This window comes from Salmo trutta, chromosome 22 (assembly GCF_901001165.1).
Source record: "Salmo trutta chromosome 22, fSalTru1.1, whole genome shotgun sequence".
In the NCBI taxonomy this organism is placed as follows: domain Eukaryota; kingdom Metazoa; phylum Chordata; class Actinopteri; order Salmoniformes; family Salmonidae; genus Salmo; species Salmo trutta.
This window is the reverse complement of record NC_042978.1, coordinates 39,582,280-39,610,279: the sequence shown is the minus strand read 5'-3', so window position 1 is coordinate 39,610,279 and position 28,000 is coordinate 39,582,280. Positions and strand designations below refer to the sequence as shown.

General features: G+C 40.5%; 2 protein-coding genes and 1 long non-coding RNA gene across 7 annotated transcripts in view; 1 reads left to right on the top strand and 2 right to left on the bottom strand.

Moving 5' to 3' along the window:
* The window catches only part of jak1 (Janus kinase 1), a 79,891-nt gene extending 66,923 nt beyond the window's left edge, over positions 1–12,968 (bottom strand). The window contains exon 1 of the mRNA XM_029707970.1: positions 12,708–12,968. The gene's annotated coding sequence lies outside the window, so the exon portion shown is untranslated. The remainder of the gene's footprint in view (positions 1–12,707) is intronic.
* A 4,470-nt stretch (positions 12,969–17,438) lies between these two features.
* On the bottom strand, positions 17,439–19,496 carry LOC115158719 (uncharacterized). Its single transcript, XR_003868711.1, has 2 exons — positions 19,407–19,496; positions 17,439–18,786 (listed from the first exon to the last, which is right to left on the bottom strand). It is a non-coding gene; the product is annotated as an uncharacterized LOC115158719 (long non-coding RNA).
* On the top strand, positions 19,446–24,912 carry ak4 (adenylate kinase 4). Of its 5 annotated transcripts, none has more exons than XM_029707967.1 (6): positions 19,446–19,538; positions 21,214–21,395; positions 23,086–23,205; positions 23,743–23,915; positions 24,214–24,332; positions 24,669–24,912. In XM_029707967.1, exons 2-6 carry the CDS (start codon positions 21,251–21,253, stop codon positions 24,796–24,798), a joined length of 687 nt encoding a protein of 228 aa, XP_029563827.1. In that variant the 5' UTR covers positions 19,446–19,538; positions 21,214–21,250; the 3' UTR covers positions 24,799–24,912. The 5 variants fall into 5 exon arrangements, with proteins under 5 accessions (XP_029563827.1, XP_029563829.1, XP_029563826.1 ...); XM_029707969.1 differs by lacking the exon at positions 19,446–19,538 and adding an exon at positions 19,586–19,677; XM_029707966.1 differs by lacking the exon at positions 19,446–19,538 and adding an exon at positions 20,514–20,913.
* The last annotated feature ends 3,088 nt before the right edge of the window (positions 24,913–28,000 follow it).

Genomic DNA, 28,000 nt, shown 5'->3' with positions numbered 1-28,000 from the left:
AGTGAACCATTGTATACATAATCAAAGGGACTTTTAAAAAGGCCCAATGCAGCTGTTTTTATATCAATATCAAATAATTTGTGTAAAAATCAAGTAACTTACTGTAATCGGTAATCGATTCCCATTAAAAATGGGAAAAAATATTTCTAAAGCAAGAATTTTGCTAGGTCTGTGGGCTGTTGAGGGGAAAACTGCACAGCTGTTATTGGCAGAGAGTTTTGGAACCTTTTTCTGATATTGGTCTATTAACCAATTGACCGCATGGTGATGTCACCATGGAAAGCTGAATCTCCCACCCATGCAAACTGCTGATTAGAAGGTCCTGTGTAGATTGCATTTTCAACCAGAAACAACTGATCAAATTTGTTCACACTTTTCCAGTGTTAGATTCATCAGCTGCTATAAAATCTGTAACTTTTATTGCCTTTTTTCCATTCATTTTTTCCAAAATTCAGTTTTTGCCGGTTAGTTTTTCCAGGCTTTCGCTCTCTAAACATACAACAACAAAAAAATACATTTGATTTTCTAAGTCCACAACAATGCTTAAACAACATCAGGAGACCACTTTTGAGGCCTGGGAAAAATTTGAGAAATTGCTAGTTCTGGGTGTAGTTACCCTTTAATCCCAGTGTCCACCTAGGAAGAGGCTATTGTTTTGTGGTGTTTTTATAGTGTCTACACAACGTGGCAGCCTCGCGGACCACACATACAGGGGAATTCTCCTTGCCTCTTCAGAAAGTTGCAGGAAATACAAATCACTGATGCATTCTGTTCATGTCTTATGATAAAACTTGGGCAAATTACATTTAGTTAATTTCGTACTAAATTCAATAGACTATTGAATATTGTTAAATTGTGTTTTATTTACTGGATTCCGTGATTTCGTCCACGTTCTCCGCATCAAGGATTTTAATAGGGCCCTAAATATAAATCTAAAACACAGGAAAAACAACATTTTGACTGCACTGGGCCTTTAAGGTATTAGATATTGTAGTGATCAGCTGACTGGCTGTATTGAGCTGTATTGCACCACCATGACCCAGACCTACACTGTTATTTGGGTAGATTGCTGTTTATCAACTTTACCTCTTAATAAGGGAATAGAAGGAAAGGTGAAAAAGGGCTTCCGTGTCAGTGAAGTAGCCAGTAGCATAAATACAGAGATTTTCCATAATTGTGAATCACTACCTAGGGATGAAACGTCAGTTCTTCCGTTAAGCTCATGTTGATTTCTGTTCTGGGATCACCTCTTCCCACTCCAGTCAAAATCTTGTGCTGCACGAACATAGAAGTTAATAGCCTACTCAATCACTTTTTATAGCTACTGTTTACAAGCCTCCTGGGCTATATACAGCGTTCCTCACTGAGTTCCCTGAATTCCTATCGGACATTGTAGTCATAGCAGATAATATTCAAATTTTTGGTGACTTTCGGAGCCATCATCGACTCAGTGGGTTTTGTCCAAAATGTCTCTGGACCTACTCACTGCCACAGTCATACTCTGGACCTAGTTTTGTCCCGTGGAATAAATGTTGTGGATCTTAATGTTTTTCCTCATAATCCTGGACTATCGGACCACCATTTTATTACGTTTGCAATCGCAACAAATAATCTGCTCAGACCACAACCAAGGAGCATCAAAAGTCGTGCTATAAATTCTCAGACAACCCAAAGATTCCTTGATGCCCTTCCAGACTCCCTCTGCCTACCCAAGGACGTCAAAGGCCAAAATTGAGTTAACCACCTAACTGAGGAACTCAATTTAACCTTGCGCAATACCCTAGATGCTGTTGCACCCCTAAAAACATTTGTCATAAGAAACTAGCTCCTTGGTATACCGAAAATACACGAGCTCTGAAGCAAGCTTCCAGAAAATTGGAATGGAAATGGCGCCACACCAAACTGGAAGTCTTCCGACTAGCTTGGAAAGAAGAAACCTTACCGCTGCTCGATCATCCTATTTTTCCAACTTAATTGAGGAAAATAAGAACAATCCGACATTTATTTTTGATACTGTCGCAAAGCTAACTAAAAAGCAGCATTCCCCAAGAGAGGATGGCTTTCACTTCAGCAGTAATAAATTCATGAACTTCTTTGGGGAAAAGATCATGATCAGTAGAAAGCAAATTACAGACTCCTCTTTAAATCTGTGTATTCCTCCAAAGCTCCGTTGTCCTGAGTCTGCACAACTTTGCCAGGACCTAGGATCAAGGGAGACACTAAAGTGTTTTAGTACTATATCACTTGACACAATGATGAAAATAATCATGGCCTCTAAACCTTCAAGCTGCATACTGGACCCTACTCCAACTAAACGACTGAAAGAGCTGCTTCCTGTGCTTGGCCCTCCTATGTTGAACATAATAAACGGCTCTCTATCCACCGGATGTGTACCAAACTCAATAAAAGTGGCAGTAATAAAGACTCTCTTGAAAAAGCCCAATCTTGACCCAGAAAATATATTTACTTTTTTTTTTTAAATCATCCTATATCGAATCTTCCATTCCTCTCAGAAATTTTTGAAAAAGCTGTCACGCTTCAGTCTGGTTTTAGACCCCATCATAGCACTGAGACTGCACCTGTGAAGGTGGTAAATTACCTCGTGCTGCTAGATCTTAGTGCTGCTTTTGATACCATCGATCACCACATTCTTTTGGAGAGATTGGAAAGCCAAATTGGTCTACACGGACAAGTTCTGGCCTGGTTTAGATCTTATCTGTCGGAAAGATATCAGTTTGTCTCTGTGAATGGTTTGTCCTCTGACAAATCAACTGTAAATGTCGGTGTTCCTCAAGGTTTCGTTTTAGGACCACTATTGTTTTCACAATATATTTTACCTCTTGGGGATGTCATTCGAAAACATAATGTTAAATTTCACTGCTATGCGGATGACACACAGCTGTACATTTCAATGAAACATGGTGATGCTCCAAAATTGCCCTCGCTAGAAGCCTGTGTTTCAGACATAAGGAAGTAGATGGCTGCAAACGTTCTACTTTTAAACTCGGACAAAACAGAGATGCTTGTTCAGGGTCCCAAGAAACAAAGAGATCTTCTGTTGAATCTGACAATTAATCTTGATGGTTATACTCAAATAAAACTGTGAAGGACCTCGGTGTTACTCTGGACCCTGATCTCTCTTTTGAAGAACATATCAAGACTGTTTCAAGGGCAGCTTTTTTTCCCATATACGTAACATTGCAAAAATCAGAAACTTGCTGTCCAAAAATGATGCAGAAAAATTAATCCATGCTTCTTTTGTTACTTCTAGGTTGGACTACTGCAATGCTCTACTTTCCGGCTACCCGGATAAAGCACTAAATAAACTTCAGTTAGTGCTAAATACGGCTGCTAGAATCCTGACTATAGCACCCCAAAATTGTATCATATTACTCCAGTGTTAGTCTCCCTACACTGGCTTCCTGTTAAGGCAAGGGCTGATTTCAAGGTTTTACTGCTAACCTACAAAGCATTACATGGGCTTGCTCCTACCCATCTTTCCGATTTGGTTCTGCCGTACATACCTACACGTACGCTACGGTCACAAGATGCAGGCCTCCTAATTGTCCCTGGAATTTCTAAGCAAACAGCTGGAGGTAGGGCTTTCTCCTATAGAGCTCCATTTTTATGGAATGGTCTGCCTACCCATGTGAGAGATGCAGACTCGGTCTCAACCTTTAAGTCTTTATTGAAGACTCATCTCTTCAGTAGGTCCTATGATTGAGTGTTGTCTGGCCCAGGAGTGTGAAGGTGAACGGAAAGGCTCTGGAGCAACGAACCGCCCTTGCTGTCTCTGCCTGGCCGGTTCCCCTCTCTCGACTGGGATTCTCTGCCTCTAACCCTATTACAGGGGCTGAGTCACTGGCTTACTAGTGTTCTCCCATGCCGTCCCTAGGAGGGGTGCGTCACTTGAGTGGGTTGAGTCACTGACGTGGTCTTCCTGTCTGGGTTGGCGCCCCCCTTGGGTTGTGCCGTGGCGGAGATCTTTGTGGGCTATACTCGGCGTGGTCTCAGGATGGTAAGTTGGTGGTTGAGATATCCCTCTAGTGGTGTGGGGGCTGTGCTTTGGAAAAGTGGGTGGGGTTATATCCTGCCTGTTTGGCCCTGTCTGGGGGTATCATCGGATGGGGCCACAGTGTCTCCTGACCCCTCCTGTCTCAGCCTCCAGTATTTATGCTGCAGTAGTTTATGTGTCGGGGGGCTAGGGTCAGTCTGTTATATCTGGAGTATTTCTCCTGTCTTATCCGGTGTCCTGTGTCAATTTAAGTATGCTCTCTCTAATTCACTCTTTCTCTCTCTCGGAGGACCTGAGCCCTAGGACCATGCCTCAGGACTACCTGGCATGATGACTCCTTGCTGTCCCCAGTCCACCTGGCCGTGCTGCTGCTCCAGTTTCAACTGTTCTGCCTGCGGCTATAAAACCCTGACCTGTTCACCGGACGTGCTACCTGTCCCAGACCTGCTGTTTTCAACTCTCTAGAGACAGCAGGAGTGGTAGAGATACTCTCAATGATCGGCTATGAAAAGCCAACTGACATTTACTCTTGAGGTGCTCACTTGTTGCACCCTCGACAACTACTGTGATTATTATTATTTGCCCATGCTGGTCATTTATGAACATTTGAACATCTTGGCCATGTTCTGTTATAATCTCCACCCGGCACAGCCAGAAGAGGACTGGCCACCCCTCATAGCCTGGTTCCTCTGTAGGTTTCTTCCTAGGTTTTGGCCTTTCTAGGGAGTTTTTCCTAGCCACCGTGCTTCTACACCTGCATTGCTTGCTGTTTGGGGTTTTAGGCTGGGTTTCTGTACAGCACTTTGAAATATCAGCTGATGTAAGAAGGGCTATATAAATACATTTGATTTGAATATACAAAGCTAACAGAGTAATAATGTAGTCTCTGTAATTTATTATTTATGTCTGGAATCATGGTAGAGTTAGCCTAAACTGGGAAAAGGCACATGCAAGCACCACACGCACAACTTTTGGCATGACGTAGGAGATCAGTAGGCTACAGTAGGGATTTGCACACAGAAAAGTTTTTCCCTAATAATTTGCCTAGGCTGCTCCTCATCCGTTGGCACTCAACCAAGGTGAGAGATGTAGACTAATCATTGATGTGTGTATAGAGTGTGATTTAAGGTAACATTTAGAATGGGGTGTTTGTATATGCATGAAAAAATACATACAGTGCCTTCGGAAATCATTCAGACCCCTTGACTTTTTCCACATTTTATTTTGTTACAGCCTGAATTTAAAATTATTATTAGTAGATGGATAAAACAAACAGACATTGAATATCCGTTTGAGCATGGAGAAATTATTAATTACACTTTGGATGGTGTATCAATACACCCAGCTACTACAAAGATACAGGCGTCCATCCTAACTCAGTTGCCAGAAAGGAAGGACACCGCTCAGGGATTTTAACCTCTCTGGCGCATGTAGGACGAATTCGTCCCACCTACGTAACAGACACTTCAATCCAGTGGCGCGATTTTTGAATCGTTTGAAATACTATTACTTCAATTTCTCAAACATATGACTATTTTACAGCTATTTAAAGACAAGAATCTCGTTAATCTAACCACACTGTCCGATTTCAAAAAGGCTTTACAACGAAAGCAAAACATTAGATTATGTCAGGAGAGTACCCAGCCAGAAATAATCAGACACCCATTTTTCAAGCTAGCATATCATGTCACATAAACCCAAACCACAGCTAAATGCAGCACTAACCTTTTATGATCTTCATCAGATGACACACCTAGGACATTATGTTATACAATACATGCATGTCTGTTCAATCAAGTTCATATTTATATCAAAAACCAGCTTTTTACATTAGCATGTGACGTTCAGAAAAAGCATACCCCCCGCAAACTTCCGGGGAATTTACTAACAGTTTGCTAAATTACTCACGATAAACGTTCACAAAAAGCATAACAATTATTTTAAGAATTATAGATACATTACTCCTCTATGCACTCGATATGTCCGATTTTAAAATAGCTTTTCGGATGAAGCACATTTTGCAATAATCTAAGTACATAGCCCGGCATCACAGGGCTAGCTATTTAGACACCCACCCAGGTCAGCCTCCACCAAAATCACATTTCCTATATGAAAAATGTTCTTACCTTGCTTGTTCTTCGTCAGAATACACTGCCAGGACTTCTACTTCAATAACAAATGTAGGTTTGGTCCCAAATAATCCATCGTTATATCCAAACAGCGACGTTTTGTTCGTGAGTTCTAGACACTATCAGAATGCTACATCACGGTCTCGCGCATGGCTTATTGGCGTGACAAAAAATGTCTAAATATTCCATTACCGTACTTCGAAGCATGTCAACCGCTGTTTAAAACCAATTTTTATGCCATTTATCTCGTAGAAAAGCGATAATATTCCGACCGGGAATCTGCAATGAGCCTAAACAGCCGAATTAAATTTCTCCACGGGGGCGAATCGTGCATGCGCCTCATTCAATGGTCCTCTGATCCGCCACTTACCAAAGGCGATAATGTGTTTCAGCCTGAGGCTGCCTCGTCAACCTTCAGGTTTTTCGCGGGTTCTGAGAGCCTATTGGAGCCCTGGGAATTGTCACGTTACAGCTAAGATCCTTACTTTTCAATAAACAGATGCAAGACGCACGACTCCTTGTCAGACAGGCCACTTTCTGCATGAAACCTTGTCAGGTTTTTGCCTGCCATAGGAGTTCTGTTATACTCACAGACACCATTCAAACAGTTTTAGAAACTTTAGGGTGTTTTCTATCCAAACCTGAACAATAATATGCATATTCTAGCTTCTGAGTTGGTGTAGGAGGCAGTTAAAAATGGGCACATATTTTTTCCAAAATTCTCAATACTGCCCCCTAGCCCAAACAGGTTAACATGAAGCCAATGGTGACTTTAAAACAGTTGCAGAGTTTAATGTAGAGGTCGACCGATTAATCGGAATGGCCGATTAATTAGGGCCGATTTCAAGTTTTCATAACAATCGGAAATCGGTATTTTTGGACGCCTTTTTTGGCCAATCTTTTTTCTTTTTTTTTTTTACATTTATCTTCTATGGGCTAGGTGGGATGCCAGCGTCCCACCTGCGGGACACAGCCAGTGAAATATCAAAAACAACAAAATGTCATAATTCAACTTTCTCAAACATACGACTATTTTACACCATTTTAAAGATAAACTTCTCGTTAATCTAACCACATTGTCCGATTTCAAAAAGGCTTTACAGCGAAAGCAAAACATTAGATTATGTTAGGAGAGTACATAGACAAAAATAATCACACAGCCATTTTCCAAGCAAGGACATGTCAATAAAACCCAAAACACAGCTAAATGAAGCACTAACCTTTGACAATCTTCATCAGATGACACTCCTAGGACATTATGTTACACAATACATGTATATTTTGTTCGATAAAGTTAATATTTATATTAAAAAACAGCATTTTACATTGGCGCGTGATATTCAGAAAATGTATTCCCACCAAAACGTCCGGTAAACGTGCACATCAATTTACAAAAATACTCATCATAAACGTTGACAAAATACATAATTATTTTAAGAATTATAGACTACTCCTTTATGCAACCGCTGTGTCATATTTTAAAATAGCTTTACAGAGAAAGCAAATTTTTCTATATTCTGAGTACATAACTCAGCCATCACGGCGAGCTTTTCAGACACCCGCCAAATTTGGGGCAACCTAAACTCAGAATTAGTATTAGAAATATTGTATTACCTTTGCTGATCTTCGTCAGAATGCACTCCCAGGACTGCTACTTCCAAAAGAAATGTTGTTTTTGTTCCAAATAATCCATATTTACGTCCAAATACCTCCGTTTTGTTCGTGCGTTCAGATCACTTATCCAAAGGCATAACGCGTGAGTGCGGAACGAGAGATGAAAAGTCAAAATGTTCCATTACCGTACTTAGAAGCAGGTCAAACGCTGTTTAAAATCAATCTTTATGGTATTTTTAACGTAAAATTGCGATAATATGCTAACCGGACAAAAGCATATTCATTCAAGAAGAAAAAGAAGGAGGGGCGCGCTCGCGGGACCGAGCATATCCAATCCCTTTGTTGCCAGGCAGACCACTCAGTAACTGAGCTCCTATTATCTACCTAGTGACAGGAAAATGCTCAAACCACTTTCTGAAAGTTTTAGACAGCCAATGGAAGCCTTAGGAAGTGCAACGTCACCCCACAGACACTGGAGCTTCGATAGAGAATCAAAAGAAGAACTACAATTCTCAGACCTTCCACTTCCTGCTTGGATTTTTCTCAGGTTTTTTCCTGCCATATGAGTTCTGTTATACTCACAGACAACATTCAAACAGTTTTAGAAACTTCAGAGTGTTTTCTATCCAAATCTACTAATAATATGCATATCCTAGTTTCTGGGCCAGAGTAGTAACCTGTTTAAATTGGGTACGTTTTTCATCCGGCCGTGAAAATACTGCCCCCTAGCCCAGACAGGTTAACTAGGCAAGTCAGATTAAAAACACATTCTTATTTACAATGACGACCTAGGAACGGGGTTAAACTGCCTTGTTCAGGGGCAGAACGACAGATTTTTACCTTGTCAGCTCGGGGATTCAATCTTGCAACCTTACGGTTTACTAGTCCAACGCTCTAACCACCTGCTTTACATTGCACTCCACGAGGAGCCTGCCTGTTACGCGAATGCAGTAAGAAGCCAAGGTAAGTTGCTAGCTAGCATTAAACTTATCTTATAAAAAACAATCAATCATAATCACTAGTTAACTACACATGGTTGATGATATTACTAGTTTATCTAGCCTGTCCTGCGTTGCATATAATCGCTTAGGTACACGTTGCTCCAACCATAAACATCAATGCCTTTCTTAAAATCAATACACAAGTATATATTTTTAAACCTGCATATTTAGTTAATATTGCCTGCTAACATGAATTTCTTTTAACTAGGGAAAATGTGTCACTTCTCTTGCAAACAGAGTCAGGGTATATGCAGCAGTTTGGGCCGCCTGGCTTGTTGCGAACTGTGAAGACTATTTCTTCCTAACAAAGACAGCCAACTTCGCCAAACGGGGGATGATTTAACAAAAGCGCATTTGCGAAAAAAGCACAATCGTTGCACGACTGTACCTAACCATAAACATCAATGCCTTTCTTAAAATCAATACACAGAAGTATATATTTTTAAACCTGCATATTTAGCTAAAAGAAATCCAGGTTAGCAGGCAATATTAACCAGGTGAAATTGTGTCATTTTGCGTTCATTGCACGCACGTTCATATGCAACAGTTTGGGCCGCCTGGCTCGTTGCGAACTAATTTGCCAGACTTTTACGTAATTATGACATAACATCAATTGTGCAATGTAACAAGAATATTTAGACTTATGGATGCCACCCGTTAGATAAAACACCACCCGTTAGATAAAATAGTTTCTCAAGCACAAAATATTTTCCATTTATCTTTTACAATAAATACAGTCTTACAAAGCAAAAAGGTTGTGAACACACATTCAGTAGAAACACACACAGACAGACAGGACCACTACTTTTAACCAAAGCCCCTATGGGGCTTTGTATTTCACTGACAGGAAAAACTTTTTGTTTTCGAGATGATAGTTTCTGGTTTCGACCATATTAATGACCTAAGGCTCGTATTTCTGTGTGTTTATCATATTATAATTAAGTCTATGATTTGATAGAGCAGTCTGACTGAGCGATGGTAGGCAGCAGCAGGCTCGTAAGCGTTCATTCAAACAGCACTTTTGTGCGTTTGCCAGCAGCCCTTCGCAATGCATTGCGCTGTTTATGACTTCAAGCCTGTCAACTCCCAAGATTAGGCTGGTGTAACCGATGTGAAATGGCTAGCTAGTTAGCCAGGTGCGCGCTAATAGCGTTTCAAACGTCACTCGCTCTGAGACTTGGAGTAGTTTTTCCCATTGCTCTGCATGGGTAACGCTGCTTCGAGGGTGGCTGTTGTCGATGTGTTCCTGGTTCGAGCCCAGGTAGGAGCGAGGAGAGGAACGGAAGCTATACTGTTACACTGGCAATACTAAAGTGCCTATAAGAACACCCAATTGTCAAAGGTATATGAAATACAAATCGTATAGAGAGAAATAGTCCTATAATTCCTATAATAACTACAACCTAAAACTTCTTACCTGGGAATATTGAAGACTCATGTTAAAAGGAACCACCAGCTTTCATATGTTCTCATGTTCTGAGCAAGGAACTTAAACGTTCGTTTTTTTACATGGCACATATTGCACTTTTACTTCTCCAACACTTTGTTTTTGCATTATTTAAACCAAATTGAACATGTTTCATTATTTATTTGAGGCTAAATTGATTTTATTGATGTATTATATTAAGTTAAAATAAGTGTTCATTCAGTATTGTTGTAATTGTCATTATTACAAATAAATAAAAAAAAATTTAAATAATTAAATTGGGAAAAAATATATTTAAAAAAATAACGGCCGATTAATCGGTAGCGGCTTTTTTGGTCCTCCAATAATCGGTATCGGCCTTGAAAAATCATAATCGGTCGACCTCTAGTTTAATGGCTGTGATAGGAGAAAACTGAGGATGAATTACTCCACAATACTGGGATAGTCAACAGTGTGAGTGAAAAGAAGGAAGTCTCTATAGAATAGAATTACTCAAAAACATGCAGCCTGTTTGCCATAAGACACTAAAGTAAAACTGCAAAAGAAATGTGGCAAAGCAATTAACTTTTTGTTGTGAATACAAAGAGTTATGCTTGGGTCAAATCCAACACAACCCATCACGGAGTACTACTCTCCATTTTTCAAGCATAGTGGTGGCTGCATCATGTTATGGGTATGCTTGTAATCGTTAAGGACTGGTGAGTTTTTCAGGATAAAAATTTAAACAGATTGGAGTTAAGCACAGGCAAAATCCTAGAGGAAAACCTGGTTCAGTCTGCTTTCCACCAGACACTGGGAGATGAATTCACCTTTCAGCAGGACAATAACCTAAAACATAAGGCCAAATCTACACTGTATTTGCTTCCCAAGAATACAGTGAATGGTCCTGAGTGGCAGAGTTACAGTTTTGACTTAAATCTGCTTGAAAATCTATGGCAAGACTTGAAAATGACTGTCTGACAATGATCAACAACCAATTTATAGTGCTGGGCGACTAACCGAAATGTCAGTTGACCGACATCTGTTGAATTATTTGAATTCCATTTTGTTCAGGTTTTTTCTGTGAGCTCAATGCACACATTGCACAGTTCTCTATGGATAAATCAAATACCGCCAGAAATGTCTGATGTAATAGGGAGTTGTCGTTTCCAACTATTCTACATAGTTTAGCTCATAAAACATTACCTACAATGAGATTTGTATGTTCACAAGTGTAATTTCATGTTTCACGCATGGCTTTTCTTATGATCCAATCAAATTATGCATGGATTTTCTTACTCGCCTAACGATGTGCAAGTTACATGTTTTGGCAGCTATCTGGCTCCATAAACCTTCGCCTCCGTTCTCTTATATCGAGGCGGAGTTGGGGTTTAATGACTAGTCACGGCAACAACATTGAGTCAAAATGAGTTGATTCTTGTAAAAATGCTATTCCTGAAAACCCTTTGCTACATGTTCCTGTGTTTGTACTGTACAAATACGGTCCTTCCGCGGGGTGTTAATTCATCATTTTAATAAAAACTTTTAGTGAACACAATCACCAACTGTTTCCTCGCTGCTCATACTGAGCTCCAATTGGGTCCGTGCTATTCGGGTTCCTTGGGATGTCCCTTGCTGTGTTCAAGCGTTAGTCAGAACAAGGAAACTCAGAAAAGTCCGACTTTCTAACTGGTTGTAGTTATACACGTGCAGTTATACATTGAAGTTGAAATTTTAAATGGTTACGGGAGAGATTAAAGCTGCAATATGTAACTTTTGAGCGAACCATTATAGATCTGTCATTCTCATTTTAAGCAAGTCCAATAAGCGGTAGATCTGTTCTATGTGCGCCATTTCTATGCTTACCGTTCTTCAGTTTTTGCATCTTTTACTTTCGGGTTTGTACACCAGCTTCAAACAGCTGAAAATATATTATTTTGGGTTATGAAAAATATTTCTTTATTTTACAGCGGCTTAGATGGTTCTATTCTCTACACTGTATGTTTTGTCACAAACTTTAATTAGGCGAGCTATTAAAATTGGTGGAAGTGGTGGAGCAATGTCTGCATACTGCACATTTAGTATTAGGGTTAGGTATGGGTTAAGGCTATGGTTTAGGATAGGGACCTCCCAAGGATGCCGGATAGCACAGACTCGCGTTGTACGAGTAACGAGATAAAAGTCCGTGGTTGTATTCGCAAAAAGTTTTTATTGGGAGTATATATTTCAGTACCCTGCGGAAGGACCGCAGTTGTACAGGACAAACATAGTTAAGCGTTTTCAGAATTGACATTTTTACAAGAATCGACTGATGGTGACTCAATATTGTTGCTTGTAAATCCCGCGACCAGTCATCAAAACTCAACTCCGCCTCGATTCAAGAGAACGGAGTTGAGGGTTCCGAGATCCCGTGCATTTGTAACAGCCCGCAAAAAGCAGGTGTGAATCTAATAACGATTCTAGTTAAAAGAATATCAGCGGCTTGATGGCTGGTATTTTACTCAATATCAATTTAAAACAGATTGTATGTAGTTTTTACTCACCTAGCCGTTAGCAAGCTAGCCAGATGGCAAGTTTACTTCCGTATCGTTCTGTTCGTAGATCCAGAATATAATTATCCGTTGTGAAACTATAAAGACTGAGTTGATCTTGACAGGAAAATATCCTTAGGCATGTCTATATTCCAAACGAATTTGTTTTTGCCCGACGAGTTTCTTTCCCTTCTGGTCGAAAGTACATACATAATCTTTCTAGCTAACCCTTCCTGTCAAGTAACGTCCCTATTCCCGAAAATAGTGCGTCAAGCTCAGCTTCACACATTCTGATTGGTGCATTGCTCCTTCAGTCAAGTGATCATTTAGCCCACAGAAACTGTCATATATGTTGTTAACCCTAGATTGGAGGGAGCAGTAAACTGAAGGAAATCACATCCATTGTTGTGTGTGTGTGTGTGTGTGTGTGTGTGTGTGTGTGTGTGTGTGTGTGTGTGTGGAGATAATAAAACCATTCCTCATCTTTCATGGGTCTTAAAATCCACACAAAGGGGTGTGAGGTTATTATAAATGTCACAATTTCTGTTGCCATGTAGGCTTTTGGGAGTTCTTTGCATAGTAATGTTCTATGTATATTACTCATGTAATACACCATGCACAGTACCCTGCCCTGAACCTTAGACACTGTCACTAGCCGGCTACCACCCGGTACTCTGCCCTGCACCTCAAAGACTGCTGTCCTATGTACATAGTCATTGAACACTGGTCACTTTAATAATGTTTACTGTTTTATCCACTTGATATGTATATACTATATTCTAGTCATGGCTCATCTTATATAGCTACTGCTGTACATAACTTTTCTATTCATATACTGTCCATACTGTCTATACACACCATTTACATACATACATTTAAGCAATAAGGCTGTGGTATAGGGCCAATATACCATGGCTAAGGGCTGTTTTTGGCACTACGCAATGCAGAGTTCATTGATACATCCCTTAGCCGTGGTATATTGGCCATATACAACAATCCCTGAGGTGCCTTGCTGCTATTATAAACTGGTTACCAATGTAATTAGAGCAGTAAAAATAAATGTTTTGTCATACCCGTGGTATAAAGTCTGATATTTATTTAACTAGGCAAGTCAGTTAAGAACAAATTCTTATTTACAATGACAGCCTAGGAACAGTGGGTTCAGGGGCAGAAAGACCGATTTTTACCTTTGTCAGCTTGGGGATTCGAGCTATCAAATCAAATCAAATGTATTTATATAGCCCTTCGTACATCAGCTGAAATCTCAAAGTGCTGTACAGAAACCCAGCCTAAAACCCCAAACAGCAAGCAATGCATGTGAAAGAAGCACGGTGGCTAGGAAAAACTCCCTAGGAAAAACTCCCTAGAAAGGCCAAAAACCTAGGAAGAAACCTAGAGAGGAACCAGGCTATGAGGGGTGGCCAGTCCTCTTCTGGCTGTGCCGGGTGGATATTATAACAGAACATGGTCAAGATGTTAAAATGTTCATAAATGACCAGCATGGTCAAATAATAATAATCATAGTAGTTGTCGAGGGTGCAACAAGCACGTCCGGTGAACAGGTCAGGGTTCCATAGCCGCAGGCAGAACAGTTGAAACTGGAGCAGCAGCATGGCCAGGTGGACTGGGGACAGCAAGGAGTCATCATGCCAGGTAGTCCTGAGGCATAGTCCTAGGGCTCAGGTCCTCCGAGAGAAAGAAAGAAAGAGAGAATTAGAGAGAGCATATACAAATTCACACAGGACACCGGATAAGACAAGAGAAATACTCCAGATGTAACAGACTGACCCTAGCCCCCCGACACATAAACTACTGCAGCATAAATACTGGAGGCTGAGACAGGAGGGATCAGAAGACACTGTGGCCCCATCCGATGATACCCCCAGACAGGGCCAAACAGGCAGGATATAACCCCACCCACTTTTCCAAAGCACAGCCCCCACACCACTAGAGGGATATCTCAACCACCAACTTACCATCCTGAGACCACGCCGAGTATAGCCCACAAAGATCTCCGCCACGGCACAACCCAAGGGGGGCGCCAACCCAGACAGGAAGACCACGTCAGTGACTCAACCCACTCAAGTGATGCACCCCTCCCATGGACGGCATGGAAGAACACCAGTAAGCCAGTGACTCAGCCCCTGTAATAGGGTTAGAGGCAGAGAAACCCAGTGGAAAGAGGGGAACCGGCAAGGCAGAGACAGCAAGGGCGGTTCGTTGCTCCAGCCTTTCCGTTCACCTTCACACTCCTGGGCCAGACTATACTTAATCATAGGACCTACTGAAGAGATAAGTCTTCAGTAAAGACTTAAAGGTTGAGACTGAGTCTGCGTCTCTCACATGGGTAGGCAGACCATTCCATAAAAATTGAGCTCTATAGGAGAAAGCCCTGCCTCCAGCCGTTTGCTTAGAAATTCTAGGGACAATTAGGAGGCCTGCGTCTTGTGACCGTAGCGTACGTGTAGGTATGTATGGCAGGACCAAATCGGAAAGATAGGTAGGAGCAAGCCCATGTAATGCTTTGTACGTTAGCAGTAAAACCTTGAAATCAGCCCTTGCCTTAACAGGAAGCCAGTGTAGGGAGGCTAGCACTGGAGTAATATGATCACATTTTTTGGTTACTGGCCCAACACTCTAACCACTAGGCTACCTGCCACCCTGATATACCACGGTTGTCAGCCAATCAGCATTCAGGGCTCGAACCATCAAGTTTATAAATGTATTTATATTCCGGACTCTGACATTGCTCCTTCTAATGTGTCTTAATTTAACCGTTGGATTATGTGTGTATTGTTTTTGTATTCCTAGCTAATGCTGCATTGTTGGACCTGCAAAACTGTGTACGTGACCAATAAACTTAGATTTCATTTGATGCATACATTAGTCTAATGTGGAATCAATACCCCAAAAATATATATACAGTAGATATATCTTGCCTCTTTAACAGGCACTCAGTGTCTGGTATAGCTCAATACAAATGCACCGAGACTCTAAAAGCATTTCATTATATAATTTGCAACACATGGAATGGTTAACAAAATCAATTCCTTCTAACTGTTACAGTAATATCACTTAGATTTGTATGTCAAAAATCCATCAGTTGTGGGTTACAGGAAACATTGATTGTCCTTGGTGAGGAAAACCCCAGTCACAATTGTGTTTGTTTCTGACCATCTTCATAAATGATTTACATCTTTCATTAATAACCCTTTCTCTGTTCAAAAGATAGGAATGGGCTTTTTCTGTTGCAATTGAGATGTAATAGGGAATTACGCTCCTCCATTTCTTTCCCATCTGATCATATTTCAAAATATGATCATCAACATTTCTTATTTACAGTATTGTCACGTAGTCCAAAAAGGAGGCCAACTGTCAAATGGAAACTGACATCCTCGTAGTGAGGTGGGAGGAAATAGAGAGCCAGGTCTGTTAAGATGGTCCAGTCTGTCTGTAGGAGAGGGACTTCCCGTTCCATATCTGATGTGTTACAAATGTGTTAGTTTTCCAGAAACCGTGGGCAGAAATTTCCCAAGAATGTTGTAGTCACTGACACAATAACAAAGTGCAAGGTGTAGCCCAAATGTATTACAAACCTACCATATAAAAACGTAACTTTTAAAAATACTGTATACAGGTATGTAGGCTAGTAAGTATGTGATGCCTGCTTACAATTATTTATATATTTTTTTACATTCTATATGATTAATAGAACCAAAAGTGTCAATCACAGAAGTGCTTCTAAAGTAGTCATTATGAGACTGTTGTGCTGTAAGTGTGAATGATGATTTGTTGTAGCTTCAGCTGGAACTTCCAGGTTCACAGATATCCTCGGGGTCTCCAGTAAACTGAAAGGCAAGGGAATGCCATTACAGTGTAGTGAACGAAAAGCAAAAACCACAGGTCACCGTTAGCAAACCACTACTTTCTCACAGCCATAGGAGAAAATAAAACCTTTATTTTCAAAAATAGGGATGTGAAACAGAAGTCGACTTTTAACTACAGTTCTTTGTTTACCAAATTTCTCTGTCAGTGGTTTTATTATTTACCAGAATTGGTGTTCCACTGATTGCCATATCTCTGAAGTCAAATTGTGTGATTAGGGTGAGTCAGGAACCTTTTTTTATCCTCAAAACCATTTAAAACTTTGATCTGTCCAGTTAAACTGAACCGTGTGGATTGATATCTGTTGTGGTGAGTGAGTGGAAAAACATGTATGGGCAGAGAAAGGAGAGCGAGCGGGATAGAGAGGAGGGTGGGGGCAGAGACAGAGAAAGATAGGGGGTAGAGAGAGGGGATAAGGAGGGAGGGGCCAGAGAGAGGGTGGAGGCAGAGGGAGGGAGAGTGAAAGATGTGATGTGACCTTTTGTTTGTCTGTGAGGGGATTTCCGCATTGACTTCCCGTATTGCTAACATTCTAAGGACTTGTGTCAAACAGGAGTCTTATGTAAATACCTTTACTCATATGTTGTTATTTCTATTATACAATCATACCAAAAATGTATTAACTTTTACAAATATGTTTGTATTATTTATTATATACAAATCTAATCAAAGTTATTAATCAATTTGAAAATGTGATGTTTTTATTTTAGATATTTTATATCTTTAATTATCAATCATTTCCCACAAAACATCACAGGCTATAATGTCTTTAATAATTGCATTTTATTTCTGGAAATGTAACAAAATTACTGTAGTGGCCCCATACTTGAGTATTAGAAATAACATGACTACATATTATTTTCAGTTTCTTTCTGATTTATTTGCATTTAATTAAAAACATTAATGACTCAAATGCTATAAAATAAGAATTTGTTCACTTTCAACTAATGACAATACATCATACATCAATTTTAGTCAAATAAAATTTAAATATATTAGGCTATAATCATACATTTTCTAATTATCCAAATATTTGTATGTGGTTTTGAAAAATGTAAGTCGGAGACACAACATTGTAATATCCCATATGTAATTATTTCAGAGACACAAAAGTTCCTCCCTTTTTCCTTGACTGCAGCACCAGTTCCCTCCCTCCATCCTTCCATCCATCATCACATAGTCAGTGGATCAGGTGTGTCAAGATGGCAGCCATCCTTCAGTTATCACAGTACTGTACCTTTAAAATGGACAGCATCAGCACAGTGATAACTGAACCAGGGCAGCCTGGATGTCAGATTTAGCAGACAGGAGACATGCGCCAAGAGCCAGGGGCCCAGTCAGTCTGAGTTCCAGCACAGTGACGGTACAGCATCAGCAGTGGTGGAGGCAGTGCAACCTAACGCCCTGCCAAGGTATCAGGATGCCATCCGTCTTCATAATACCAGGCCAGGGTCAAAGACACACACAGGACTGGGAGTCCAGAGCAACAATAATACCCCACAGTCAGTCACACTGTTTTATTGCAGATGGAACCATGCTAAAGCATGCTATATATAGGGGGGACAGGAGAATGAGAAGACACTGTATACTACAGGGTCGGCAGGTGGGGGTGCCTTTGGAGATTCAGAAAATATGCTAAAACCATAAATCATGTTTGTACTCATGTTTTCCACAGTCTCAAATTACATGAATGAGAACACATTTGCATGCAGAAGTAATGTAAACAGGCTTCTCTATACTATAGGTTACACAGGGAAGTGCATTTAACAAAACCTGCAAATCTTTGTAATTATTCACAAGAGATAATTATGCATGTGCTATGAATTCCATACAGGCATTACAGAATTCTAGAAGGTCTTTTACTACCATTAGTACGATGTCTTTCTCACCTCATATGAATGGTATCCCAATATCATACATGTGTAACAGCTGTAGTGTATCGTCTTTTTCCTAAACTTTTTTGAAAATGTATTTTTACAGGAATAACACCTTGTTAATTGGTCGACGCCAGCACTGTTTACCCAGTACAGTGTTTGAACTGCATAATTTATACCACAGAGCTGACGTAAGACTTGTTATGATTCTTGGGGCTCCGCCCTCCGCGCGCGAAGCCTCTCCAGCAGTCCAGTCGCGTAGTCTGATCGCAGAGACTCCTCCCTAGCTCTGTCCGCCCTCCGCTTCATGTAAACAACTCGATTAGCTGGTTCTGTTTGATATCACAGGATTGCACGAGCACTTGCCAACAATTATTTAAAAAATAAACAGCTGCGCAATGTTGAGAGAACAGTTGAATCGAGCAAAACACATAACATTGGTTGCGTAATTAAATTGTAAAAATTTAAATAGCTGAGCTACAAAACTTACCATAGATAGACTGTACTTCTTATAATAGTCATATCAGACCCTTCAATAATCGTGAAAAGCCCATCATATTAAATAAACGTACTTTCTTTCAAAACACTTGACCACTATTATAAGAAAATCGAATGCAATCCACACATTTCAATTGCTTGTTGCTGTTTCTATAGCCTAAATAAAACAAGAGTAAGGTTATTTAAAAACCTTTGTAAATAGACTGTCAATCATTTGACAAATTTGAAAATACATAAATTGCCATAATAACTTTGATATTCAATAAGAAGACCATGTCAAACAGCAATGCTATCTTTTCTATTGAGCCGTATTCATGTGCAGCAAACGCTAACGCCCAGCCTACACACACCCCTTTCTAGTTAAAAACAAGTACTATGTAGTCCAAATTAACATTAGCAATTACCTTTTTATATTTACTTGCAGTACAATATCTGACATATTAGACTTACTTACTTGCATTTTGCGCGTTTCATTCCCGTGTTTCAATTTTTTTATGACGCAGCAAGACCAACATAGAACAACGTGATTGTCGCCATTTTTTGTTGTTATTGAAATCTCTCAACCATGTGACAAAAAAAACAGCTAGTGAGTAAATGTATAATCTTCCAATGTATTTTCGTCTGATGGATTAGGCAGGTTCCATTGACTGAAGACAACAATAGGCTGTGCATGCGCAGCATTTGACAGCTTTAGGACACTGACGCCGCCGTCTGGTTCGCAACAAGTAGGCTACATTCCTTGGTCTGCAAATGTTGCGCGGAATGACAGTGTCTCTGCGCGTAATGCTATGTAGCCTGGGTGCCAGTCTGTTTCTGTTTTCTTGCCATCTCCTTATGAAATTGTCATGTTTGGCTTGACAATGACAATGGAGTAGGCGAAAGCACAAACAGACCTAGGATTAGGCTAGTAATGTGTGATGGCCAATGTTTCAGAGGAACACCCGAAATGCGAGAATTACCGTTGCGCGCGAGCTGTATTGACTGTTGCTGTCAACAATTGTGTCTATTTTGGGATTCACTGTGTTTTGTCAATAGGTGTCTTACGCATGAGTGGAAACATTAATTTGGATTTATACCATTCATTACGCAGTCATTATCAAGATCCCACCCCCTCTCTACTCTCCCCTCTGGAGACGTGCCAATAAATATTACTCCCAAATAGTTCTGAATAGCTTGAATTGCATTCTAATAGAACATCAATGCACGAAGTTGGACTTTCATACAGTGAAGTAAACTTTCTGGCAACGCAGTGATCCTTTAACCTAATAGTGTGTAATAGTGTATTGACCTAGTAGAGTTGGGCAACACAAACTAGGCCTATACATGATTGATGACCTTACCTTAGATCTATAGACTTGTGATAGCTGCATAAACTGATGCTTGTATGCTTTAGCTCAGTGAGCTAAAGTGATCTGCAGTCGTGCAGACGACCCAGGTTATATTATTCTAATCCATTATATTCTATCCTCTTCTAGTCCTCATGTCTCAGCCATAGATTTACATATGGTTGCTACAATGAATTCCTCATGTCTCCCTCACAATAGAAAACTACAGGTACCAGATTCCTAAGCATTACCAAGAGTTCCTGCGCACATTTTTTCTGGATATTGTGTCGGGGCGGTGCTGAGAAATAGGGCGTTGTTTCAGCTCCTCCATCCATTCGCAGAAAGAATCCCTTTCTTAAAGACGCAGGCAACATACTGTCCTTTGAAAACAGGAAAAAATCTCACTTGGTCTGAGTGAACTACGTGCTTTATAACGCATACTTTTGCAGGACACACGCAGAAATCGGAGGTGAGGAGTGATTGTGGGCATCCGCGAGGTATCTCTCATTATGCGTGACTGTTGCCCTGTTGTTTTTCTCCATAGTTTAAATCCGACATCTGTACGAAAATAAATCTAGAAAGTTCGATTTCTCTCGCTGATTGGATGAATGAGGCTCTTTAACAACCTTGCAAACGGCAAGTTTCGTTTTTCTTTAGCCTTTATTAATCGTAAGTAACCAATATGTAAAGAAATTGTTTGATCCTGCAATACTATTATACACTACAATAACTATGATAAATTAAACTATTATAACTATAATAAATTATAATGCACTTTAATAACTATGTTCCTGTTAACGCAAAGGAACAGAAAGTCTCTGTGCACAGACTTTGATGATAAGTTGCACAGCGCACACCATGGGCAACATTGAAATATGCTTATCAATGTTTCAAGAATGCAAAAAGTATGTTATGCTTTTCTTTTGTCTCCTCCAGATACAGATACAGTCCGTGGTGTCTCAGGCTATAGTGGATGATGGCCAAACTGTTCCGAGCTGTGATCATGGGTCCACCAGGTTCTGGGAAGGGGACCATATCTGAAAGAATTGCGCAGAGCTTTGGCCTCAAACATCTGTCCAGTGGCGACTTTCTTCGGGAGAATATAGCTGCAGATACAGGTTGGCCTATTCTTGATAAGTTACTCACCATCTATTTATCATTTACAATTTATCAATCTATGTTTACTTTATCATTTTTTTCTATGTTTTCTTATTTTTATATATATATGCACACACATTTAATTTGCCACACCTAAACCTTCACCCCCAGCAGCCTAAGCCTGTTGTCGGAGCTTTCACTTCTGTAAATTCCAATAATATTGTAACACCAGCAGAGGCCCAAATTCAGGCGAAGTGAAGAGAGTGGCATCCATGTTGGCACCATGCCGGACTGTAGCCAATAACAGTGGAGCATTTCTCAAATCAGGAAACTTCTATCATCCAAGCCACAAAAACAATAGTTCAAATTAGAAGCGATGGCAAACCTACTAAATTGTCCACATTAAAATACACATATTAAATGTTTAAAAAAATCCCAGCTATAAAGAGTTGACTTTGTTTAAGGCTGTGGCAGGTAAAAACTTGTTATAGTGTGTTTAAGATGTTGAAAAGCTGTTATAACATTTATCTCCTAATTACCTTGCTATTATAACAATGCTGCCTCAGAATACCTCCTAAATTATATTGAGTGATGTATGTAACTTCTCTGATTTGACTTCTGAGTCCATTAAATGGAGCCTATTTTAATCAGAACGTGTGCCCAGCTCTTTAGCCCACAAATGAAATGTGATGCATTCAGGGCAAACCCAAAACACATGTGTATACTTGTAATTACAGTTGTCAGTACTGCTTTAAGGCCATGCCTTACTAAACTAAACCCAGTTTCCAGACTTACTATACTGGAGTTATTTACAGTACATAGGCCTACAGTAGCACTTGTATAAACACATCATACTCTGTATTGAACCATAGAAAACCATAGAAATCTTCCGTTTAATTCTGTGGACACAACAATAGTATGCTTTGGCTTTATGTACTTCTATTGTTGCCACTGTAACAACATTGTCGTGATCCAGATTGGTAAGTAGGTCATTCAATGACATGAATCAATTATTGATGACTGTAGTTTAGAGACTGTAGTTTTGTCTGGAGTTCCGTCTTAGATGCAAGTTACGTGACTGACTGCTGTGACTAAAGCAGGGAAAAAAGCGGGAAAAGAAAGCAGGGTGAATGGGTAATCGCTTAGGTGTTGTGTAACTGTCCAGTGAAAATGTCATTTTTAAAAGTTAATATTCTGTTAACTCATACACAAATAATGTTGTTGAGTCGTCCTCTGCTCATATTTGTGGGCAAAGCATAAATTGGAGGGAAAAACACTTAAAAAACACAACCTTGTATCTCAAACAGACTGTTTAAAAAATGCTTGCTATTTCCTCAAAGTATGATGTCATACTCCTGAAGAGGATGAGCTTAATGTAACAGGTTAGGAGAATTAGTTCAAGGTTAGGAAAAGGGTTAAGGTTAGGTTAGCGAAAATGCTCTCCTAACCTGCTACGAAAAGTCACTTCCAGTTATAGATGTATTGAAATGGTGTGGTTTTAGGGAGTCCCCTGGCCAATCAGCGGTCTACTCGCATTAATATTTTTAATGACCAGTATACGCCCACACCATTCTGTTGTTGGGGTATGCCCACATCTTTCCAAAACAGAAAAGTTGCTTTTTAACGTAATATCAGGTATGGATGCCATCATCATCATCATCATCTTATTTTCTTCTTCATTCTCTCTCCCCTCCCTCCCTCTCTCCACAGAGGCTGGTGTTCTAGCTAAGACCTACATAGAGAGGGGTCTGATGGTGCCGGACCATGTGATGACACGGCTCTTACTGCCCAGGCTGGAGGAGATGACCCGCCACAGCTGGCTGATGGATGGTAAGACCACACACACACACACACACACACACACCTGATTGAGTTTACTGTTAAATTTGACCATCGTCCAGATAGTGTAAGATATCATGTCAAACATTGACTGAATAGGTTTGTGTCTGACCCAGAAACTGGCTGAAAGCAGGCCAAGGTCTGTAAACATTAGTGCAATTTTACACCCTAATCTAGTCTCACAGTCAGGTCAGGCCCAGCAGAACCAGTTTCCAGGGAGGAGGAGTTTGTGTTGTATAAATACAGTGTTTGCAATATGTCTACCAATTTCATATCAGTGTAGGGAAAAGGGAGACATAAGGATCTTGTGTTTGGATGTTTTATGATGTCCCACAAAATAAATTCATATTTTCCTCAACGTTGTTGTGCAGGAGCAGTGTGAGATTCACACACGCACACACACACACACACACACACACACACACACACAGACACACATACTTGATGGGGACGCATGTCAGACACACACACACATACAAACCCGCACCCTCCCCACAGTCGCCCTCATCACTCTCTTCTCTCCCTCAGGGTTTCCCTGTACCCTAACCCAGGCCAAGGCTCTGAACAGTACCTGTGACCTGGACCTGGTCATCAGCCTCAACATCCCTTATGAGACCCTGAAGGACCGGCTGAGTGACCGCTGGATCCACCCAGGCAGCGGCAGGGTCTACAACATGGGCTTCAACCCTCCACGCGTACAGGTCCGGAAGTACTGTAGTGATTCTCTCCTTTTAATCACCAGTTTGTCACCCTTTTCTCACCTTTATACGTGTTTAGACTTCTGGTTAGTCTGTCTGTTCCTCCCAGAGCCCAGCACTAAGCAATGGTTTCTACAGAAGGCTGTGAAAATATGGTACCAGATTTTCTTGAATTTGTTTATGATCAGTACAATCTTTGAATAATTTGAATGTGAGGGGTTCGAGATAACTGTACACAGAGAGTTTTCATGAGTTTACGCCATTGCTGTAAGAATCTCTCTGTGTTGTGTCGTCCCTCCAGGGCAGGGATGACCTCAGCGGAGAGCCTCTGATCCAGCATGATAATGACCAACCAGAGGCTCTAGTGGCCAGACTGAGGCACTACAAGGACGTGGCCAAGCCAGTCATAGACCTGTACAAGTACGTCCCCTCTTCAAATCACTGACACATTTTTAAAAGCACTGTGTAAATAGCTTGCCCTGTAAAGTCTAGTCTAATCTTGTGTAGTCAGTTTATCATTAATGTCCATGATACTGCACCCAACTTCGTACTCTCTCACCATTGCTCATTTAAGGTTTTTGGCCATACTTTACGTTCTTACATGGACATTTCAGATAAAGTACATAACTGATCAGTTACATAGTAATTACAATTTAGTTTCAATATTACTATAATGTTATTACAATATAATGTGTTTAAGATACATGGTATCAATGCATCTATGCATCTAAAGTGTGACCTTATTTTCCTCCCCAGGTCAAAGGGCATACTGCACACGTTCTCTGGCACAGAGACCGACAAGATCTGGCCATACATCAACTCTCTTCTCAGCACTAAGATCCCTAGCAGACCTGAGACAGACACACAGCACATCCCACTGCCCTGAGCAGAGCAGCGGTGACACAGTAGAAGTGCAGGCCGTGCACAGGAGCTGTTAGGAGCCACTTTAGCTTGGCAGTTGCTACCAAAACATGTCTGCAAATACAATCTTATGCACTACATACAGTTGAAGTCGGAAGTTTACATACACTTAGGTTGGAGTCATTAAAACTCGTTTTTCAACCACTCCACAAATTTCTTGTTAACAAACTATAGTTTTGGCAAGTCGGTTAGGACATCTACTTTGTGCATGACACAAGTAATATTTTCCAACAATTGTTTACAGATCGATTACTTCACTTATAATTCACTGTATCACAATTCCGGTGGGTCAGAAGTTTACATACACTAAGTTGACTGTGCCTTTAAACAGCTTGGAAAATTCCATAAAATGATGTCATGGCTTTAGAAGCTTCTGATAGACTAATTGACATAATTTGAGTCAATTGGAGGTGTACCTGTGGATGTATTTCAAGGCCTACCTTCAAACTCAGTGCCTCTTTGCTTGACATCATGGGAAAATCAAAGAAATCAGCCAAGACCTCGGAAAAAAATTGCAGACCTCCACAAGTCTGGTTCATCCTTGGGAGCAATTTCCAAACGCCTGAAGGTACAATGTTCATCTGTACAAACAATAGTACGCAAGTATAACCACCATGGGACCACGCAGCCGTCATACCGCTCAGGAAGGAGACGCGTTCTGTCTCCTAGAGATGAACGTACTTTGGTGCGAAAAGTGCAAATCAATCCCAGAACAACAGCAAAGGACCTTGTGAAGATGCTGGATGAAACAGGTGAAAAAGTATCTCAGCAAAGAAGAAGCCACTGCTTCAAAACCACCATAAAAAAGCCAGACTACGGTTTGCAACTGCACATGGGGACAAAGATTGTACTTTTTGGAGATATGCCCTCTGGTCTGATGAAACAAAAATAGAACTGTTTGGCCAATTTGACCATCGTTATGTTTGTAGGAAAAAGGGGGAGGCTTGCAAGCCGAAGAACACCATCCCAACCGTGAAGCACGGGGGTGGCAGCATCATGTTGCGGGGGTGTTTTGCTGCAGGAGGAACTGGTGCACTTCACAAAATAGATGGCATCATGAGGGAGGAAAATTATGTGGATATATTGAAGCAACATCTCAAGACATCAGTCAGGAAGTGTCACGTCTTGACCATAGAGAGCTCTTATTTTCTATGGTAGAGTAGGTCAGGGCGTGACTGGGGGGGTTTATCTAGTTTATTTAGTTCTATGTTATTTTGGTTCTAGTTTCTTTTTTCTATGTTGGGATTTTTGTATGATCCCAATTAGAGGCAGCTGGTCATCGTTGTCTCTAATTGGGGATCATATTTAAGTAGTTGTTTTTCCCACCTGTGTTTGTGGGAGATTATTTTGAGTTAGTGCATGTTGCACCTCTTTCGTCACGGTTTGTGTTTTGTTTGTAGTTTATTGTTTATTTTGCAAAGTTTCAAATTATAATAAAAGATTTGGAACGATACCCACGCTGCGCTTTGGTCTCCTTCCTACGACGAACGTGACAGGAAGTTAAAGCTTGGTCGCAAATGGGTCTTCCAAATGGACAATGACCCCAAGCATACTTCCAAAGTTGTGGCAAAATGGCTTAAAGACAACAAAGTCAAGGTATTGGAGAGGCCATCACAAGTCCCTGACCTCAATCCTTTAGAAAATTTGTGGGCAGAGCTGAAAAAGCCTGTTCGAGCAAGGAGGCTTTCAAACATGACTCAGTTACACCAGCTCTGTCTGGAGGAATGGGCCAGAAGTCACCCAACTTATTGTGGGAAGCTTGTGGAAGGCTACCCGGAACGTTTGACCAAAGTTAAACAATTTAAAGACAATGCTACAAATACTAATTGAGTGTATGTAAACTTCTGACCCACTGGGAATGTGATGAAAGAAATAAAAACTGAAATAAATCATTATCTACCATTATTCTGACATTTCACATTCATAAAATAAAGTGGTGATCCTAACTGACCTAATTTTTACTAGGATTGAATGTCAGGAATTGTGAAAAACTGAGTTTAAATGTATTTGGCTAAGGTGTATGTAAACTTCAGACTTCAACTATAGATCAGGGGGCCACACCTTCGGTCCTCAAGGGCTACAGTGTACGGTTTTCGTCCTTACCTGTTAACCAGAGACTGATTTCCCCTCTCCAGATAATACGTTTGAAGCCCCAGGGAGAAATGGAAATCAGCAGGACTGCAGAACTGCAGAGAGCCTGAGTTGTACAACCCTAAGTATGCCTTTAATAGCCGGACATGCATAAAGATGGTGGCACCAATGTACTTACCGCAAACGCCTAATTAGCTTTTTCCGCCGTATTATACAGTGCTCTGGAGTGCAATGTATAATACGGCGCCATAGTTTAAAAACTCTGTGTAGTGCTCAAACAATGACGTCGTACCTGAATTCCTCCATCTTCATGCACCTTCGCCTCTTACATTCTTATTACTCTTACATAGATAGCCTAGCGGTTAGCGCGTTGGGCCAGTAACCGAAAGGTTGCTTTGTTCGAGTCTCTGAGCCAACACAGTGAAATATCTGTTGATGTGCCCTTGAGCAAGGCACTTAACCCTAATTGCTCCAGGGTTGCCGTTGAATATGGCAGACCCTGGCTACGACCCCACTCTCCAAGGGTATCTCAAAAAATACATTTCCAATTCACACATGCATATTAATTCGCATGTAAGGGTAATTAACTAACTGTTGAATTCTAATTTTTCTTTCATTTAAACTGAAATAACTATTGTTGTCTTCTAAACAGCACACCCTATAATGTGGATTACTTTTACAGTTCAGTCAGATTAAGATGTTAATCTTTATCAAAGGTAGTTGGATTACATAAATATGTTTTTGTGTTCAATTTAAAACTGTTTTGTTGATTTTCGTTATACCAAATATAACCTTATAAGACTAAACAATGTAAAACGATTCTAATGAATTGGTCTATAACTGCATTAAAAGGGACCAAAGAGTGTTTTAACCAATTGAAAGTGTAATACGTCTGAATGGCTGTATCAGAAAATGGATGAGTGTGGTCAGTGTGGTTGGACAGTGTTTGTGGGAGGATGTGTCTCCCTGTTAGATTTCTATAACACAATATGCAAACAGTCGCTGGTGTAAACTGTAATTGGTCCATTATGAGTATGACAAGCCCATTATGGTGAATGAGTGATTAGGAAAGCTTT

What these genes read in the sequence shown, in the direction of transcription:
- ak4 (XM_029707967.1), top strand. Translation starts at nt 21,251, where the DNA reads ATGATGGCCAAACTGTTCCGAGCTGTGATCATGGGTCCACCAGGTTCT. An exon ending in CCACAGCTGGCTGATGGATG is followed by an intron (nt 23,206 to 23,742) that starts GTAAGACCACAC and finishes TCTCTCCCTCAG; the next exon opens with GGTTTCCCTGTACCCTAACC. An exon ending in TCAACCCTCCACGCGTACAG is followed by an intron (nt 23,916 to 24,213) that starts GTCCGGAAGTAC and finishes TCGTCCCTCCAG; the next exon opens with GGCAGGGATGACCTCAGCGG.